Here is a 20,000-nt window from a genome sequence, read left to right on the forward strand (position 1 = left end):
CAATCACATCAGTACAGTCAACTCCATCACATCAGTACAGTCAACTCCATCACATCAGTACAGCCAACTTAATCACATCAGTACAGTCAACTCAATCACATCTGTACAGTCAACTCAATCACATCAATACAGTCAACTCAATCACATCAGTACAGTCAACTCCATCACATCAGTACAGTCAACTCAATCACATCAGTACAGTCAACTCAATCACATCAGTACAGTCAACTCAATCACATCAGTACAGTCAACTCCATCACATCAGTACAGTCAACTCCATCACTTCAATACAGTCAACTCCATCACATCAATACAGTCAACTCAATCACATCAATACAGTCAACTCCATCACTTCAATACAGTCAACTCCATCACATCAATACAGTCAACTTAATCACATCAGTACAGTCAACTCAATCACATCAGTACAGTCAACTCCATCACATCAGTACAGTCAACTCCATCACATCAATACAGTCAACTCCATCACATCAATACAGTCAACTCAATCACATCAGTACAGTCAACTCAATCACATCAGTACAGTCAACTCAATCACATCAGTACAGTCAACTCCATCACATCAATACAGTCAACTCCATCACATCAGTACAGTCAACTCCATCACATCAGTACAGCCAACTCAATCACATCAGTACAGTCAACTCAATCACATCAATACAGTCAACTCCATCACATCAATACAGTCAACTCCATCACATCAATACAGTCAACTTAATCATATCAGTACAGCCAACTCAATCACATCAATACAGTCAACTTAATCACATCAGTACAGTCAACTCAATCACATCAGTACAGTCAACTCCATCACATCAGTACAGTCAACTCCATCACATCAATACAGTCAACTCAATCACATCAGTACAGTCAACTTAATCACATCAGTACAGTCAACTCAATCACATCAGTACAGTCAACTCCATCACATCAGTACAGTCAACTCAATCACATCAGTACAGTCAACTCAATCACATCAGTACAGTCAACTCCATCACATCAGTACAGTCAACTCAATCACATCAGTACAGCCAACTCAATCACATCAGTACAGTCAACTCCATCACATCAGTACAGCCAACTCAATCACATCAATACAGTCAACTCAATCACATCTGTACAGTCAACTCAATCACATCAGTACAGCCAACTCAATCACATCAGTACAGTCAACTTAATCACATCAATACAGTCAACTCAATCACATCAGTACAGTCAACTCCATCACATCAGTACAGTCAACTCCATCACTTCAATACAGTCAACTCCATCACATCAATACATTCAACTCAATCACATCAGTACAGTCAACTCCATCACATCAATACAGTCAACTCCATCACATCAATACAGTCAACTTAATCACATCAGTACAGTCAACTCAATCACATCAGTACAGTCAACTCCATCACATCAGTACAGCCAACTCAATCACATCAGTACAGTCAACTCCATCACATCAATACAGTCAACTCAATCACATCAGTACAGTCAACTTAATCACATCAGTACAGTCAACTCAATCACATCAATACAGTCAACTCAATCACATCAGTACAGTCAACTCCATCACATCAGTACAGCCAACTCAATCACATCAGTACAGTCAACTCCATCACATCAGTACAGTCAACTCAATCACATCAATACAGTCAACTCAATCACATCTGTACAGTCAACTCCATCACATCAATACAGTCAACTCCATCACATCAGTACAGTCAACTCCATCACATCAGTACAGCCAACTCAATCACATCAATACAGTCAACTCAATCACATCTGTACAGTCAACTCAATCACATCAGTACAGTCAACTCCATCACATCAGTACAGCCAACTCAATCACATCAGTACAGTCAACTCCATCACATCAGTACAGTCAACTCCATCACATCAATACAGTCAACTCCATCACATCAATACAGTCAACTTAATCACATCAGTACAGCCAACTCAATCACATCAGTACAGTCAACTCAATCACATCAGTACAGTCAACTTAATCACATCAGTACAGTCAACTCAATCACATCAGTACAGTCAACTCCATCACATCAGTACAGTCAACTCAATCACATCAGTACAGCCAACTCAATCACATCAGTACAGTCAACTCCATCACATCAGTACAGTCAACTCAATCACATCAGTACAGTCAACTCAATCACATCAGTACAGTCAACTCCATCACATCAGTACAGTCAACTCAATCACATCAATACAGTCAACTCAATCACATCTGTACAGTCAACTCAATCACATCAGTACAGTCAACTCCATCACATCTGTACAGTCAACTCAATCACATCAGTACAGTCAACTTAATCACATCTGTACAGTCAACTTAATCACATCTAGGCTTGGGCGGTATACCGTATATAACATATACTGTATATACATATTTGGAAATAGCCACGGGATGGTTTTTCAATACCGTTAACTATTTATTTTTCTATACATTAAAATATTTGCACCTACTTTTTGAAAAGGCAAAGCCCTTTGGATGAGTTATTTGTGCAGCTGCTACTGGCATCTTGATTTCTTTGTGGTTTTTTTTCTCCTCTCCATTCTTGGCCCGTCTGCTCCTCCCCCCTCTTCTCATTAGTAGAGCAGGCAGGCCCGTTGCCTTAGTGACTCCAGACTCCACACAGACACAGCGTGTACACATGCTGCTCCAGAGCCACTGCTGTTCTTCCTCCAGACTCCAGACTCCACACAGACACAGTGTGTACACATGCTGCTCCAGAGCCACTGCTGTTCTTCCTTCAGACTCCAGACTCCCCACAGACACAGCGTGTACACATGCTGCTCCAGAGCCACTGCTGTTCTTCCTCCAGACTCCACACAGACACAGTGTGTACACATGCTGTTCCAGAGCCACTGCTGTTCTTCCTCCAGACTCCAGACTCCACACAGACACAGTGTGTACACATGCTGTTCCAGAGCCAGTGCTGTTCATTTGGACAATGTCTCTCGTTCACATTCGCTTGTAAATGTCCAAACTCACCAAAAATGACCTTCGGTAGCTTCTACCTATATACGTATAACTTTATGATCTGGATTGCCTGTCTTTGCAATAAAATAAAAAATTTGCGCTCGTATTTAGCTAGCAGTCTCCATGGAAATGTGCTATTACTTGTGCTAATTTAATTGGCATTCTGGTAATAGTCGCCCAATGGGTATTTTTGCCACAAACGGCGGGGAAACCTTGATAGACGAACCTAATTTAAAAATAAAAAATGGCCTGTGTGGTATCGGTAGATTAGGATTAAGATCACTTTAACGGTCAATTGGACACAAAGTCCCAACCTAAATTTAACTTCCGCTTTTAACCCAACCCCTCCGAACGACACGCGTACATATTCAGGTTTTGGAGAGGTGTGGGGGGGCCTGCCGCACTGGGTGCCTGGGGAGCTGTTGTTGTGGGGGGGGCTGCCGCACTGGGTGCCTGGGGAGCTGCTGTTGTGGGGGGGGGGGGGGGGGGGGCTGCCGCACTGGGTGCCTGGGGAGCTGTTGTTGTGGGGGGGGGGGGGGGGGGCTGCCGCACTGGGTGCCTGGGGAGCTGTTGTTGTGGGGGGGGGGGGGGGGGCTGCCGCACTGGGTGCCTGGGGAGCTGTTGTTGTGGGGGGGGGGGCTGCCGCACTGGGTGCCTGGGGAGCTGTTGTTGTTGTGGGGGGTGGCTGCCGCACTGGGTGCCTGGGGAGCTGTTGTTGTGGGGGGGGGGGGGGGCTGCCGCACTGGGTGCCTGGGGAGCTGTTGTTTTGGGGGGGGGGGGGGGGGGGGGCGTAAGTGCCTCGCGTAAGGGCACAATGGCGGGCAATGGCATCTAGTAGAGCTGGGACGCTAAACCGAAAAATTATCGGCACCGACCATTTATCGAGGACATTTTACTGATAACGATAATAGCAATAAGCAGCTTTTACTTGACACAATGTAAGGTTTGGAATTAATTAAGTTTGCTAACATGGGCTATTGATAATGGGTCAATTGAAAGTGTGCTTCTACACCTGCATTGCTCGCTGTTTGGGGTTTTAGGCTGGGTTTCTGTACTGCACTTTGTGGCATCAGCTGATGTAAGAAGTATAAAGTACAAAGTATAAAGTATAAAGATAAAATTGAAATTGGATTGTAAGTAGTAGGTATTTTTTTATGGTGCACATTAATGTCATAAACTTAAAATGAAATGTATTGTTATGATGACAATTCAGTGAATTCATCGTTATATGGATTTTTGTACATATCACCCAGCACTAGCATTGCCAGTCAGCTCACTTCCCGCCATATTTTTTCCCCGTCGGACCCAGGATTCAAACTGGCAACCCTCCTGCTGCTGGGTCGCCGCTCTAACCGCTATGCTACCTGTCGCCCTAATAGTGTAAATAGGACTGAGAGAACTTTAACGTCGGTATTTTACAAAACAAGAATGTTGGAGATGTATGGAATCAATGACGTCTCTGATTTCCTTTTATATTTGGGTTTTAGGTAGGCTAATGGTTTAGTTTTAGGATAATGGCTAATGCCCACTAACACCTGGGTGTTTGTTCTTAATTCTCTCTCGGAATGCACACTGACCGTGGTATATTTAGTTTGATGTTGGATATCTCTATAGGGCTACTTAGGGACTGTCAATGAATAACACAATGTATATGGGACAATATTTTCAATAGTTCAGAATTTCAATGACTTAAAAGCCTTAAACCAATTATGAATTGTAAAATATACAATATACAAATATTGAAAACCTTTAATAAAGAAACTATTGTCCATGTACATTGTGTAATTTATTGACGGTCCCTAACTAGCCCCATATATATGCAACAGCGAACTAATTTTGCCATGGTCGCACACAGGCGGAAGCTAATTGACGATAGTTGTCTAGCTTGCTAGCTTCTTCCAGACACAAATGAGAGAATACCTCACAATTTCACTCACCCTAGCAGAGTTGGTTTGACTGTTTTCAAGATACCTAGACGGGTGAGTCTAGGTATCTTGTGTTTCTTTTTTGCCCGTGTGTACAAACGTTTCCTACGTGCGAAAACACACACAAGAGACACCCACATCAAAGCACGCCACCAAGTCACAAATCTCGTCTCTCGAGTCACATTTCTTCATCAGGAGGAAAACCAAAAACAACAACAAAACAACTGAGATTGAATCTTGCCTCAGTCAGTATAGTTCAGTGATAAGATTAGCTGAAGAACATGAATTTGTTGGTTCCCCACCTGGAAGTAGACAGAGTCCAGGGTGATCATCTTGGAGGAGGTGAAGAAGGTATCAAAGTCCACCTCTCTCATGGGTGTAGTGACACCATCCGGGCCAGCAGGGGCGCTGACGAGCCAGCGGTAGCGCGACAGCGTGTTGTTGATGTGCTCGCTGACGCAGATGGAGCCTGTCTTGTCGTAGTCAGGGTACTTAGGGTTACAGGCCTGGATGGGTTGGGGGAGGGGGAGGTGGAGGGAGAGGGGAATGGAGGGAGGTAGGGAGAGAGAGATGAGGAATGAAGAGGGAGATGTAGGAGAGAGGAAGTGAGGGAGAGAGAAAATAAATGCGTGAATCACAAAGAACACAAATCAACTGTCAGCTTGCATGTTCCTAAATTGACAATAATATATGCAAAATGCACCCATGCATATACCCACATTTATACAGTGCCTTTGGGAAGTATTCAGACCCATTGACTTTCTCCACGTTTCGTTATGTTACAGCCTTCATCAATCTACACACAATACCCCATAATGACAAAGCAAAAACAGTTTTTTTGAAATCTTTGCTAATTTATAAAAAATAAAAATCTTAAATATCACATTTCCATAAGTATTCAGTCCCTTTACCCAGTACTTTGTTGAAGCAGCGATTACAGACTTGAGTCTACTTGGATATGACGCTACATACCTGTATTTGGGGAGTTTCTTCAAACTGTTTTCTGAAGATCCTCACAAGCTCTGTCAGGTTGGATGGGGAGGGTTGCCGCACAGATATTTTCAGGTCTCTTCGGAGATGTTCGATCAGGTTCAAGTCCGGGCTCTGGCTGGGCCACTCAAGGACTTGTCCCGAAGCCACTCCTGCATTGTCTTGGATGTGTGCATAGTGTCGTTGTCCTGTTGGAAGGTGAACCTTCGCCCCAGTCTGCGGTCCTGAGCGCTCTGGAGCAGGTTTTCATCAAGGACCTCTGTTCATTTGCTCTGTTCATCTTTGCCTCGATCCTTACTAGTCTCCCAGTCCCTGCCGCTGAAAAACATCTCCACAGCATGATGCTGCCACCACCATGCTTCACCGTAAAGATGGTGCCAGGTTTCCTCCAGACGTGACGTTTAGCATTCAGGCCAAAGAGTTCAATCTTGGTTTCATCAGACCAGAGAATCTTGTTTCCCATGGTTTTAAAGTCTTTAGGTGCCTTTTGGCAAACTCCAAGCGGGCTGTCATGTGTCTTTTACTGAGGAGTGGCTTCCCTCTGGCAACTCTACCATAAAGGCCTGATTGGTGGAGTGCTACAGAGATGGTTGTCCTTCTGGAAGATTCTCCCATCTCCACAGAGGAACTCTAGAGCTCTGTCAGAGTGACCATCGGGTTCTTGGTAAACCTCCCTGACCAAGGCCCTTCTCCCCCGACTGCTCAGTTTGGCCGGTTGGCCAGCTATGGGAAGAGTCCTTGTTGTTCCAAACTTCTTCCATTTAACAATTATGGAGGCCACTGTGTTCTTGGGGACCTTCAATGCTGCAGAAATGTTTTGGTACCCTTCCTCAGATCTGTGCCTCGACACAATCCTGTCTCGGAGCTCTAAGGACAATTCCTTTGACCTCATGGCTTGGTTTTTGTTCTGACATGCACTGTCAACTGTCTGACCTTGTATAGACAGGTGAGTGCCTTTCCAAATAATGTCCAATCAATTGAATTTACCACAGATGGACTCCAATCAAGTTATAGAAACATCTCAAGGATGATCAACGGAAACAGGATGTACCTGAGCTCAATTTCGAGACTCATATCAAAGGGTCGGAATACTTATGTAAATATGTTATTTCTGTTTTTTTTTTTTAATACATTTGCAAAATTTTCTAAAAACCTCTTTTCGCTTTGTCATTATGGGATATTGTGTGTAGATTAATACATTTTAGAATAAGGCTGAAACGTAACAAAATGTGGAAAATGTCAAAAGGTCTGAACACTTTCTGAAGGCACTGTATCAGTATTGTAACAACCTAGGCATTACGAAACTTATATTAGATTAAAACAAACCTCACGTATCAAAAGAGCAAATCATTTTTATCTAAATTCGACACTCTCTCATTGCCCCCGTTACCTCACCTGCTTAATAATTAAGAATCTGCTTAACTTGGACAGATTTTGGGCAGAGATATGACTCTCGCTTCACCTCCCTCTCAGTTCAGTTTACAACTGGGATCCCAGCAAACAGTGGACGTCCTCAGGACATTCCCATTAGGTCCCTTTAAGGGTTTCAGCGAGACGTTAACGGTATCTCACACTTGGAACATTAAAGCATAACGTTAACCTCAGGACCATAAATAATAGGACGTTCAGTACAGGTCATGGTTTGGTCGCAGTATAACGTTATAATAAGGTATTTTGATGTCCATAAAGGAATGTTATGAAAACGTTTCCCCAGAATGCCACTAAATGGTAGTCTGAAGTGGACGTTGTGTCATGATCCATGTATCCTCTATTTGATTTTGTCACTGAGCAGATTTCAGGTCTGCTGAGTACAAAATTGAATGTGCGTTTACTATGAACATTGAGGATGTACCCACGTTAACTTACAGTTTTAACAGTGGCCAACTAGGCTACTTTGGGTATTTGTGTACGACTACCACAATGGCCTACCATCAAAAACAATGGAGAATTCCGTTTATGCTCACTTCGAGGCAAGCAACACTGAAGCATGCATGAGAGCACCAGCTGTTTTAAACGACTGTGTGACCTTTAAATAGGTCAACATACACAAGGCTGCGGGGCCAGACGGATTACCAGGATGTGTACTCAGAGCATACGCAGACCAACTGGCAGGTGTCTTCACTGACATTTTCAACCTCTACCTGACCGAGTCTGTAATACCTACAGTTGAAGTCGGAAGTTTACATACACCTTAGCCAATTACATTTAAACTCAGTTTTTTTAAATTCCATGTCTTAGGTCAGTTAGGATCACCACTTTATTTTAAGAATGTGAAATGTCAGAATAATAGTAGAGAGATTTATTTCAGCCTTTATTTCTTTCATCACATTCCCAGTGGGTCAGAAGTTTACAGACACTCAATTTGTATTTGGTAACATTGCCTTTAAATTGTTTAACTTGGATCAAATGTTTCGGGTAGCCTTCCACAAGCTTCCCACAATAAGTTGGGTGAATTTTGGCCCATTCCTCCTGACAGAGCTGGTGTAACTGAGTCAGGTTTGTAGGCCTCCTTGTTCGCACACGCTTTTTCAGTTCTGTCCACACATTTTCTAGAGGATTGAGGTCAGGGCTTTGTGATGGCCACTCCAATACCTTGACTTTGTTGTCCTTAAGCCATTTTGCCACAACTTTGGAAGTATGCTTGGGGTCATTGTCCATTTGAAAGACCCATTTGCGACCAAGCTTTAACTTCCGAGACTGATGTCTTGAGCTATTGCGTCAATATATCCACATATTTCTCCTTCGTCATGATGCCATCTATTTTGTGAAGTGCACCAGTCCCTCCTGCAGCAAAGCACCCCCACAACATGATGCTGCCACCCCCGTGCTTCACGGTTGGGATGGTATTTTTCGGGTTGCAAGCCTCCCCCTTTTTCCTCCAAACATAATGATGGTCATTATGGCCAAACAGTTCTATTTTTGTTTCATCAGACCAGAGGACATTTCTCCAAAAAGTACGATCTTTGTTCCCATGTGCAGTTGCAAACCGTAGTCTGGCTTTTTTATGGCGGTTTTGGAGCAGTGGCTTCTTCCTTGCTGAGCGGCCTTTCAGGTTATGTCAATATTGGACTCGTTTTAATGTGGGTATAGATAGTTTTGTACCTGTTTCCTCCAGCATCTTCACAAGGTCCTTTCTGTTGTTCTGGGATTGATTTGCACTTTTCACACCAAAGTACGTTCATCTCTAGGAGACAGAATGCGTCTCCTTCCTTAGCGGTATGACGGCTGCGTGGTCCCATGGTGTTTATACTTGCGTACTATTGTTTGTCCAGATGAACGTGGTACCTTCAGGCGTTAGGAAATTGTTCCCAAGGATGAACCAGACTTGTAGAGGTCTACAATTTGTTTTCTTAGGTCTTTGCTGATTTCTTTTAATTTTCCCATGATGTCAAGCAAAGAGGTACTGAGTTTGAAGATAGGCCTTGAAATACATCCACAGGTACACCTCCAACAATAATCTGTCTGTAAACAATTGTTGGAAAAATTACTTGTGTAATGCACGAAGTAGATTTCCTAACCGACTTGTCAAAACTATAATTTGTTAACAAGAAATATGTGGAGTGGTTGAAAAACTAGTTTTAATGACTCCAACCTAAAGTGTATGTAAACTTCTGACTTCAACTGTACATGCTTCAAGCAGACAACCATAGGCCCAAGAACACTAAGGAAACCTGCCTAAATGGCTACCACCCTGTAGCACTCATGTCGGTAGCCATGAAGTGCTTCAAAATGCTGGTCACGGCTCACACCAACACCATTTCCGCAGAAACCCTAGACCCACTCCAATTTGCATACCTCACCAACAGATCCACAGATGACGCAATCTCTATTGCACTCCACACTGCCCTTTCACACCTGGACACAAGTAACACCTATGTGAGAATGCTATTCATTGACTACAGCTCAGCGTTCAACACCATAGTGCCCACAAAGCTCATCACTAAGCTAAGGACCCTGAGACTAAACACATTCCTCTGCAAGTGGCAACAACAGTTACCAGTATATTTTGCTAATATGGCTTGTTAAAAATTATTTTTGATTTAACTTCACAACTTGATGAGGGCCATTCAGTATGCACCATGCACGTCATTAGTTGTGGACAAATCAACAGATAACACTGATAACGATGCCCAGCTTCTGGTGTTGGGACAGATTTGTTTATAACGAAACAAGGAAGAGGAACTCTGCGAGGAGCTGTTGGGGCCTTAACACATCTAGAAGCACACACACAGGGAGAGGAGGTCATCAAAAAGGGGGGATAGAGCTGAAGTCAGGGGGTCTCCATCACCACAGGTGGAGCTCCAGCCATGACAGGAAGAGGGAGGGTACTGGTTGCATGTTTTGAAAGAGGACCACCCTGACATCATACCACTGCATCATCCATCAATAGTATTTTGAGGTCATGACTACGATGATGAAACTCGTCCACTTTTTGAGAGCATTAGGAATTTTGACAATGTCCGTTTTGATGACTTACCACTGCACAACAATATCAGGTGGCTCAGCAAAAGACAGTGTTTTTAAAACGCTTTTGGGTCATTCAGGAGGAAATGAAAGCGTTCGAATCAAAGCAAAAGAGTAACAAGGCCACTCAGTTTTCTGAGTTTTTAGAAAATGAGGAGAAGAAGGAATCAGTTGCATTACATCACACCTTAATCAACTGACTGTTAAGCTGCAGGGACGGGACAACACAGTGCGTGATATGATGACAGCAGTCCAGGCTTTCTCCAGGGAGAACTTGTCCACTTCCCCAAATCTTCTGGTGCAAACGCAGGGAGACAACCCTGATAGATCATTTCAAGGCTCGCTTTGATGACTTCACTGTTGGAAGAGAACTGCTGCTGCTCATCCAGAACCCATTTTTGGTCACAAATGTGACAAAGTTGTCAGAAGAAACGAAACAGATCTTCAGATGGGTAGATGTTGCGTCACTGCAGACGGAGTTGATTGAGCTGCAAGGCAACGTGTCTTTTGAAGGAGCAGATTGGTGATTTGTGACTCTCTTTCTGGGGGAAAGATGGTGCCTGTTGCTGATGTCTCTGTTCCCAAGGAACTGACACTACACATTCTGACAATGTAATGGCTTCCCGTACAGTCGTGAATCAGAATTCTCCACAATGAACTTTATTCTAAACAAATACCGTACCAGGCTCACCAATGAACACCTGCACCAGTGTCTCTGAGAGTTGCTCTCACACCATTTGTTTCCAACGTTCAAAGCATTAATAAAGAGACAGAAAGTGTTATTTCTCTCATTGATGCAAGGGCAAGGCCCACAGTGACTTATACATTAATATTGAATGGCCCACAGTGACTTATACATTAATATTGAATGGCCCACAGTGACTTATACATTAATATTGGATGGCCCACAGTGACTTATACATTAATATTGCATGGCCCACAGTGACTTATACATTAATATTGCACGGCTCACAGTGACTTATACATTAATATTGCATGGCCCACAGTGACTTATACATTAATATTGCACGGCTCACAGTGACTTATACATTAATATTGCATGGCCCACAGTGACTTATACATTAATATTGCATGGCCCACAGTGACTTATACAGTAATATTGCATGGCCCACAGTGACTTATACATTAATATTGCATGGCCCACAGTGACTTATACATTAATATTGCACGGCTCACAGTGACTTATACATTAATATTGCATGGCCCACAGTGACTTATACATTAATATTTCATGGCCCACAGTGACTTATACATTAATATCGCATGGCCCACAGTGACTTATACATTAATACTGCATGGCCCACAGTGACTTATACATTAATATTGCATGGCTCACAGTGACTTATACATTAATACTGCATGGCCCACAGTGACTTATACATGAATATTGAATGGCCCACAGTGACTTATACATTAATATTGCACGGCTCACAGTGACTTATACATTAATATTGCATGGCCCACAGTGACTTATACATTAATATTGAATGGCCCACAGTGACTTATACATTAATATTGCATGGCCCACAGTGACTTATACATTAATATTGAATGGCCCACAGTGACTTATACATTAATATTGCATGGCCCACAGTGACTTATACATTAATATTGCATGGCCCACAGTGACTTATACATTAATATTGCATGGCCCACAGTGACTTATACAGTAATATTGCATGGCCCACAGTGACTTATACAGTAATATTGCATGGCCCACAGTGACTTATACATTAATATTGCATGGCCCACAGTGACTTATACATTAATATTGCACGGCTCACAGTGACTTATACATTAATATTGCATGGCCCACAGTGACTTATACATTAATATTTCATGGCCCACAGTGACTTATACATTAATATCGCATGGCCCACAGTGACTTATACATTAATACTGCATGGCCCACAGTGACTTATACATTAATATTGCATGGCTCACAGTGACTTATACATTAATACTGCATGGCCCACAGTGACTTATACATTAATATTGAATGGCCCACAGTGACTTATACATTAATATTGCACGGCTCACAGTGACTTATACATTAATATTGCATGGCCCACAGTGACTTATACATTAATATTGAATGGCCCACAGTGACTTATACATTAATATTGCATGGCCCACAGTGACTTATACATTAATATTGAATGGCCCACAGTGACTTATACATTAATATTGCATGGCCCACAGTGACTTATACATTAATATTGAATGGCCCACAGTGACTTATACATTAATATTGCACGGCTCACAGTGACTTATACATTAATATTGCATGGACCACAGTGACTTATACATTAATATTGAATGGCCCACAGTGACTTATACATTAATATTGAATGGCCCACAGTGACTTATACATTTATATTGAATGGCCCACAGTGACTTATACATTAATATTGCATGGCCCACAGTGACTTATACATTAATATTGCATGGCCCACAGTGACTTATACATTAATATTGCACGGCTCACAGTGACTTATACATTAATATTGCACGGCTCACAGTGACTTATACATTAATATTGAATGGCCCACAGTGACTTATACATTTATATTGCATGGCCCACAGTGACTTATACATTAATATTGCATGGCCCACAGTGACTTAAACATTAATATTGCATGGCCCACAGTGACTTAAACATTAATATTGCATGGCCCACAGTGACTTTCTGTGCATTCAGATTATCATTCAAAGTTTATTCTCCAGAAAACATTCACTGTATTTTATTTAAATATGATTTAATAATTCAATGGTTCACGGTGCACTTTTTGCATAGACAACTAACGTTACAATTTGAAATCCAAACAACTCAGATGCTTTTAAAAGGGTCTTAGATTCATTGTCTTTTTCTTTTTTGTTTCTGACTTGCGTTGTTGAGATACATGCTCTTTCTTCCTCTCTCCACCTCTTGGGACTCTTGGGGCTTTGACTTTTCAAGCTATGTTTAAAGATGACAGCCGAAGAATATGACAGCCGTTACACGCGCTTTCTGATCATGCCTAGAATAATGCTTTGTAACTCTTGTTAATCTCTCTATCTCTCTCCACCTCTTGGGACTCTTGGGGCATGACTTTTCAAGCTATGACTTCTCTCTCTGTCTCTCTCTGTCACGCTGTCACGTTCCTGACCTGTTTTCCTTTGTCTTGTATTTATTTAGTTGGTCAGGGCGTGAGTTGGGTGGGTTGTCTATGTGTTGTTTTCTATGTTGGGGTTTTGTGTGTTCGGCCTGGTATGATTCCCAATCAGAGGCAGCTGTCAATCGTTGTCCCTGATTGAGAATCATACTTAGGCAGCCTGGGTTTCACGTGTGTTTTGTGGGTGTTTGTCTTTCGTGTTAGTATTCGTGCCACACGGGACTGTTTTCGGTTGTATTCTATTTGTTATTTTGTTTCATGTTAGTGTTCAGTTTCGATATAATAAATCATCATGAGCACTACCCACTCCGCGTATTGGTCCGATCCTTCTCGCCTCTCCTCGTCCGAGGAGGAGGACGAATATGACAGCTGTTACACGCGCTTTCTGATCATGCCTAGAATAATGCTTTGTAACTCTTGTTAATGCCATGTAACTTAAGCTTTATGATTTGTATAATGTATCGTTCATTTTATAATGTAAATAAATATCTGCCTTTGATGTAGACCCTCTCAGACCCATTTGTTGCTAGTCGACGTCAACTCATTGCCTAATGCTTGCTTGCATATGTGTATTATCTTTATGGAGTCAGATAAACATTTCAATAGGCTAATCGCATATGAGTCGCATGAGTCGCATGTGAGGTATAAATAATATACAGTACAATCAACAAAAATATAAAACAAAAATATAAACGCAACATGCAACAATTTCAAAGATGTTACTGAAAAACAGTTCGTATTAGGAAATCAGTCAATTGAAATAACTTCATTAGGCCCTGATCTCTGGATTTCACAGGACTGGGAACACAGATGTGCATCTGTTGTTCACAGATACCTTTAAAAAAAAGTAGGGGCGTGGATCAGAAAACCAGTCAGTATCTGGTGTGACCACCGTTTCTCCCATGCAGCACGTCACATCTCCTTCACATAGAGGTGATCAGGCTGTTGATTGTGGCCTGTGGAAAGTTGTCCCACTTCTCTTCAATGGCTGTGCGAAGTTGTTGGATATTGTCGGGAACTGGAACACAGTGTCGCACACGTCGATCCAGAGCATCCCAAACATGCTCAATGGGTGGCATGTATGGTGAGTATGCAGGCCATAGAAGAACTGGGACATTTAAAGCTTCCAGGAATTGTGTACAGATCCTTGCGACATGCTGGTGGTGATGGTGGCGGATGAATGGAGCGACAATGGGCGTCGCCAAATTGCCATCAATAAAATAAAATTGCGTTCATTGTCCGTCGCTTCTGCCTGCACATACTGTACCATAATCCCCACCATCACCATGGGGCACCTGCTCGCCCACACGACGCCATCAGCCCAGTACAGTTGAAACTGGGATTCACTTGTGAAGAGCACACTTCTCCAGCTTGTCAGTGACCATCGAAGGTGAACATATACCCACGGATGTCAGTTACGATGCTGAACTGCAGTCAGGTCAAGACCCTGGTGAGGACAACGAGCATGCAGATGAGCTTCCCTGAGATGATTTCTGACAGTTTGTGCAGAAATTCTTATGTTTTGCAAACCCCACAGCTTCATCAACGATACCGCAGATGAGGAAGCCGGATGTGGAGTTCCTGAGCTGGCGTCATTACACGTGGTCTGTGGTTGTGAGGCCGGTTGGATAAACTGCCACATTCTCTGAATTGACGTTAGAGGCAGCTTATGGTAGAGAAATTAACATTCAATTCTCTGGCAACAGCTCTGGTGGACTTTTCCTGCAGTCAGCACGCCAATTGCATTCTCCTTCAAAACCTGAGACATCTGTAGCATTGTGTTGTGTGACAAAACTGAACATTTTAGATTTGCCATTTATTGCCCCCAGCACAAGGTGCACCTATGTAATGATCATGCCATTTAATCAGCTTCGTGATATGCCACACCTGTAAGGTGGATGGATTATCTCGGCAAAGGAAAAATGGGGATGTAAACAAATTTGTGCATAACATTCAAGAGAAATAAGCATTTTGTGCGTATGGAACAATGCTGGAATTTTTATTTCAGCTCAAACATGGGACCAACACTTTACATGTTGCGTTTATGGAACATGGCGCCGATAGACACGGCTGCCTTGTTTCAGGCTCCTATGCAAGTATTTTACTACACCCGCAATAACATCTGCTACAAATGTGTATGCGACCAATAAAATTTGATTAGATTTTTTATTACAAATATTACTTCACTACAGCCAGGCCAAATTACTTTACTCTCTGTTAAGATTGGGTCTTACAGCCCCTGACCCTGTCAGATGTGTTCACTGACACAGTCAGACTACCCTTTCAGGTGTGTTCCCTGACACAGTCAGACTACCCTGTCAGATGTGTTCACTGACACAGTCAGACTACCCTGTCAGATGTGTTCCCTGACACAGTCAGACTACCCTGTCAGGTGTGTTCCCTGACACAGTCAGACTACCCTTTCAGGTGTGTTCTCTGACACAGTCAGACTACCCTTTCAGGTGTGTTCCCTGACACAGTCAGACTACCCTTTCAGGTGTGTTCCCTGACACAGTCAGACTACCCTTTCAGGTGTGTTCCCTGACACAGTCAGACTACCCTGTCAGATGTGTTCACTGACACAGTCAGACTACCCTGTCAGATGTGTTCCCTGACACAGTCAGACTACCCTTTCAGGTGTGTTCTCTGACACAGTCAGACTACCCTTTCAGGTGTGTTCTCTGACACAGTCACACTACCCTTTCAGGTGTGTTCTCTGACACAGTCAGACTACCCTTTCAGGTGTGTTCCCTGACACAGTCAGACTACCCTTTCAGGTGTGTTCTCTGACACAGTCAGACTACCCTTTCAGGTGTGTTCCCTGACACAGTCAGACTACCCTTTCAGGTGTGTTCCCTGACACAGTCAGACTACCCTTTCAGGTGTGTTCCCTGACACAGTCAGACTACCCTTTCAGGTGTGTTCCCTGACACAGTCAGACTACCCTTTCAGGTGTGTTCTCTGACACAGTCAGACTACCCTGTCAGATGTGTTCTCTGACACAGTCAGACTACCCTTTCAAATATGTTCCCTGTGTGTTCTCTGTCTGCTCGTGGAGGCAATGGGAAAACAAGTTGAATTTCAGGGACATAGACTGACTACTGGGGACATAGACTGACTCTTGGGGACATAGACTGACTCTTGGGGACATAGTCTGACCATTGGGGACATAGACTGACCATTGGGGACATAGACTGACTCTCGGGGACATAGACTGACTTGTTGGGAAAGAGACTGACACAGACAGACTTACGGTTGCAGACTGACTCTTGGGGACATAGACTGATTTGTGGAAACAAATACTGACTTGTGGGGACATAGACTGACTCTTGGGGGCATAGACTGACCATTGGGGACATAGACTGACTATTGGGGACATAGACTGACTATTGGGGACATAGACTGACTATTGGGGACATAGACTGACCATTGGGGACATAGACTGACCATTGGGGACATAGACTGACTCTTGGGGGCATAGACTGACCATTAGGGATACAGACTGACTATTGGGGACATAGACTGACTATTGGGGACATAGACTGACTATTGGGGACATAGACTGACTCTCGGGGACATAGACTGACTCTTGGGGACATAGACTGACCATTGGGGACATAGACTGACTCTCGGGGACATAGACTGACCATTGGGGACATAGACTGACTCTCGGGGACATAGACTGACCATTGGGGACATAGACTGACTCTTGGGGACATAGACTGACTATTGGGGACATAGACTGACTATTGGGGACATAGACTGACTCTTGGGGACATAGACTGACCATTGGGGACATAGACTGACTCTTGGGGACATAGACTGACCATTGGGGACATAGACTGACTCTTGGGGACATAGACTGACCATTGGGGACATAGACTGACTTTTGGGGACATAAACTGACTCTTGGGGACAGAGACTGACTATTGGGGACATAGACTGACCATTGGGGACATAGACTGACTCTTGGGGACATAGACTGACTCTTGGGGACATAGACTGACTATTGGGGACATAGACTGACCATTGGGGACATAGACTGACTCTCGGGGACATAGACTGACTCTTGGGGACATAGACTGACCATTGGGGACATAGACTGACTATTGGGGACATAGACTGACTCTTGGGGACATAGACTAACTCTTGGGGACATAGACTGACTCTTGGGGACATAGACTGACTATTGGGGACATAGACTGACTCTTGGGGACATAGACTGACCATTGGGGACATAGACTGACTATTGGGGACATAGACTGACTCTTGGGGACATAGACTAACTCTTGGGGACATAGTCTGACCATTGGGGACATAGACTGACCATTGGGGACATAGACTGACTCTCGGGGACATAGACTGACCATTGGGGACATAGACTGACTCTCGGGGACATAGACTGACTCTCGGGGACATAGACTGACTTGTGCGGACATAGACTGACTTACGGTGACACAGACAATGGGGTAGCCAGCAGGAGGGTGGAGCTTCTGAGATGTCTTGCTGATGGCTTCGTAGTGCAGCAGTGACACCACGTGAGGCAGGGAGGGGAAGGCGACGTCGGCCACTCCGCTGGTCTCCTCGATGTACACCACGGCCTTAGTCATCTGACACAACACACAGGTGGTTTCTATGAGTTAGATTGACTTTTGTACCAAGTTAACTTTGATTGACTTAGTTTGTAAGAGTTAGATTGACTTAGTATGTAAGAGTTAGAGTGACTTAGTTTGTACTACCGTGTGTTAAACTGCTGACCCAACTGCCCTGTTGAACCAAAGCCATTAGATCTCAACCGCAATAAAACACTAATTGATTGGTATGTAGTGAGAGTGTTCAGCTGTGGTTGGTTAATTGATTGGTATGTAGTGAGAGTGTGTGATTGGTTGGTTAATTGATTGGTATGTAGTGAGAGTGTGTGATTGGTTGGTTAATTGATTGGTATGTAGTGAGAGTGTGTGATTGGTTGGTTAATTGATTGGTATGTAGTGAGAGTGTGTGATTGGTTGGTTAATTGATTGGTATGTACTGAGAGTGTTTAGGTGGGATTGGTTGATTCTGACAGGCCTAGCTCCTCCTCACCTGCGTTTCGGCCACCATGTTGTCGTCAGGTTTCAGGTGAACGGTGAAGACTTCTCTCATCTCTCTGACTCCATCATACAACACCTCCACCTCTACAACGTGCTCCGTCTGCCCAGGCTTAAACTTAACATCTGCAAACACACACACACACACACACACACACACACACACACACACACACACACACACACACACACACACACACACACACACACACACACACACACACACACACACACACACACACACACACACACACACACACACACACACACATTACGGTCTGTAGTTATTTTTCATATTTTACATTCCAACTCTTTCTATGCCATTTCTGTTTTTCCCTGTCTGGAACCGTAGGTTCTCAGTCCTTACCCTCTGAGACAGGATGGTAGTCCTCTCCTGAGGTAGCTGACTCGTCCTTGGTGTGAACACGGACCACTGACAACTTTGAGGTGTCGCCCAATCGCAGCACTGGAATCTTCAGCGATGAAACAGAGCCTGCCTCCTTGGGCTCACCCACACTGAACTCGGTCTCTCCAAACTTGATGATAGACTCTGGAGAGGAGATAGAGGGAGGTTGGGGACAGACGTTTTAGGAGGGAGAGAGAGAGAGAGAGAGAGAGAGAGAGGGAGAGAGAGGGAGGGTGGGGACAGACGTTTTAGGAGGGAGAGAGAGAGAGAGAGAGAGAGAGAGAGAGAGAGAGAGAGAGAGAGAGAGAGAGAGAGGAGGAGATAGAGGGAGGTTGGGGGTCAGACGTTTTAGGAGGGAGAGAGAGAGAGAGAGAGAGAGAGAGAGAGAGAGAGAGAGGAGGAGATAGAGGGAGGTTGGGGGTCAGACGTTTTAGGAGGGAGAGAGAGAGAGAGAGAGAGAGAGAGAGAGAGAGAGAGAGAGAGAGAGAGAGAGAGAGAGAGAGAGAGAGACAGAGAGAGAGAGAGAGAGAGAGAGAGAGAGGAGTCAGAGGGAGGTTGGGGGTCAGACGTTTTAGGAGGGAGAGAGAGAGAGAGAGAGAGGAGATAGAAGGGGGGGACTGGAGGTAATGTGTACGTGTATAGCCCTAGTTACTTCGGGGACTAGAGGTAATGTGTACGTGTATAGCCCTAGTTACTTCGGGGACTAGAGGTAATGTGTACGTGTATAGCCCTAGTTACTTCGGGGACTAGAGGTAATGTGTACGTGTATAGCCCTAGTTACTTCGGGGACTAGAGGTAATGTGTACGTGTATAGCCCTAATTACTTCAGTGAATAATCATGACAGTTAAACACTGAACGTAACAACGTGATAATGAGTCATTATGTCAAATTACTGTCATTATTTCCCAACACGAGATATAAGTCATGATAAT

At 43.7% G+C, this 20,000-nt stretch overlaps 1 protein-coding gene across 1 annotated transcript in view; it reads right to left on the reverse strand.

The window, feature by feature from the left end:
• LOC120041778 (FRAS1-related extracellular matrix protein 2-like) overlaps positions 1-20,000 on the reverse strand; it is a gene marked incomplete at its 5' end in the record, with an annotated part of 61,009 nt that overhangs the window by 38,219 nt on the left and 2,790 nt on the right. The window contains 4 exons of the mRNA XM_038986639.1: positions 5,247-5,450; positions 18,026-18,184; positions 18,657-18,787; positions 19,029-19,211. Of these exons, the coding sequence (XP_038842567.1) occupies positions 5,247-5,450; positions 18,026-18,184; positions 18,657-18,787; positions 19,029-19,211 (677 nt within the window). The remainder of the gene's footprint in view (positions 1-5,246; positions 5,451-18,025; positions 18,185-18,656; positions 18,788-19,028; positions 19,212-20,000) is intronic.

The sequence above is a fragment of the Salvelinus namaycush genome, unplaced genomic scaffold, assembly GCF_016432855.1.
Source record: "Salvelinus namaycush isolate Seneca unplaced genomic scaffold, SaNama_1.0 Scaffold535, whole genome shotgun sequence".
Taxonomy (NCBI): Eukaryota; Metazoa; Chordata; class Actinopteri; order Salmoniformes; family Salmonidae; genus Salvelinus; species Salvelinus namaycush.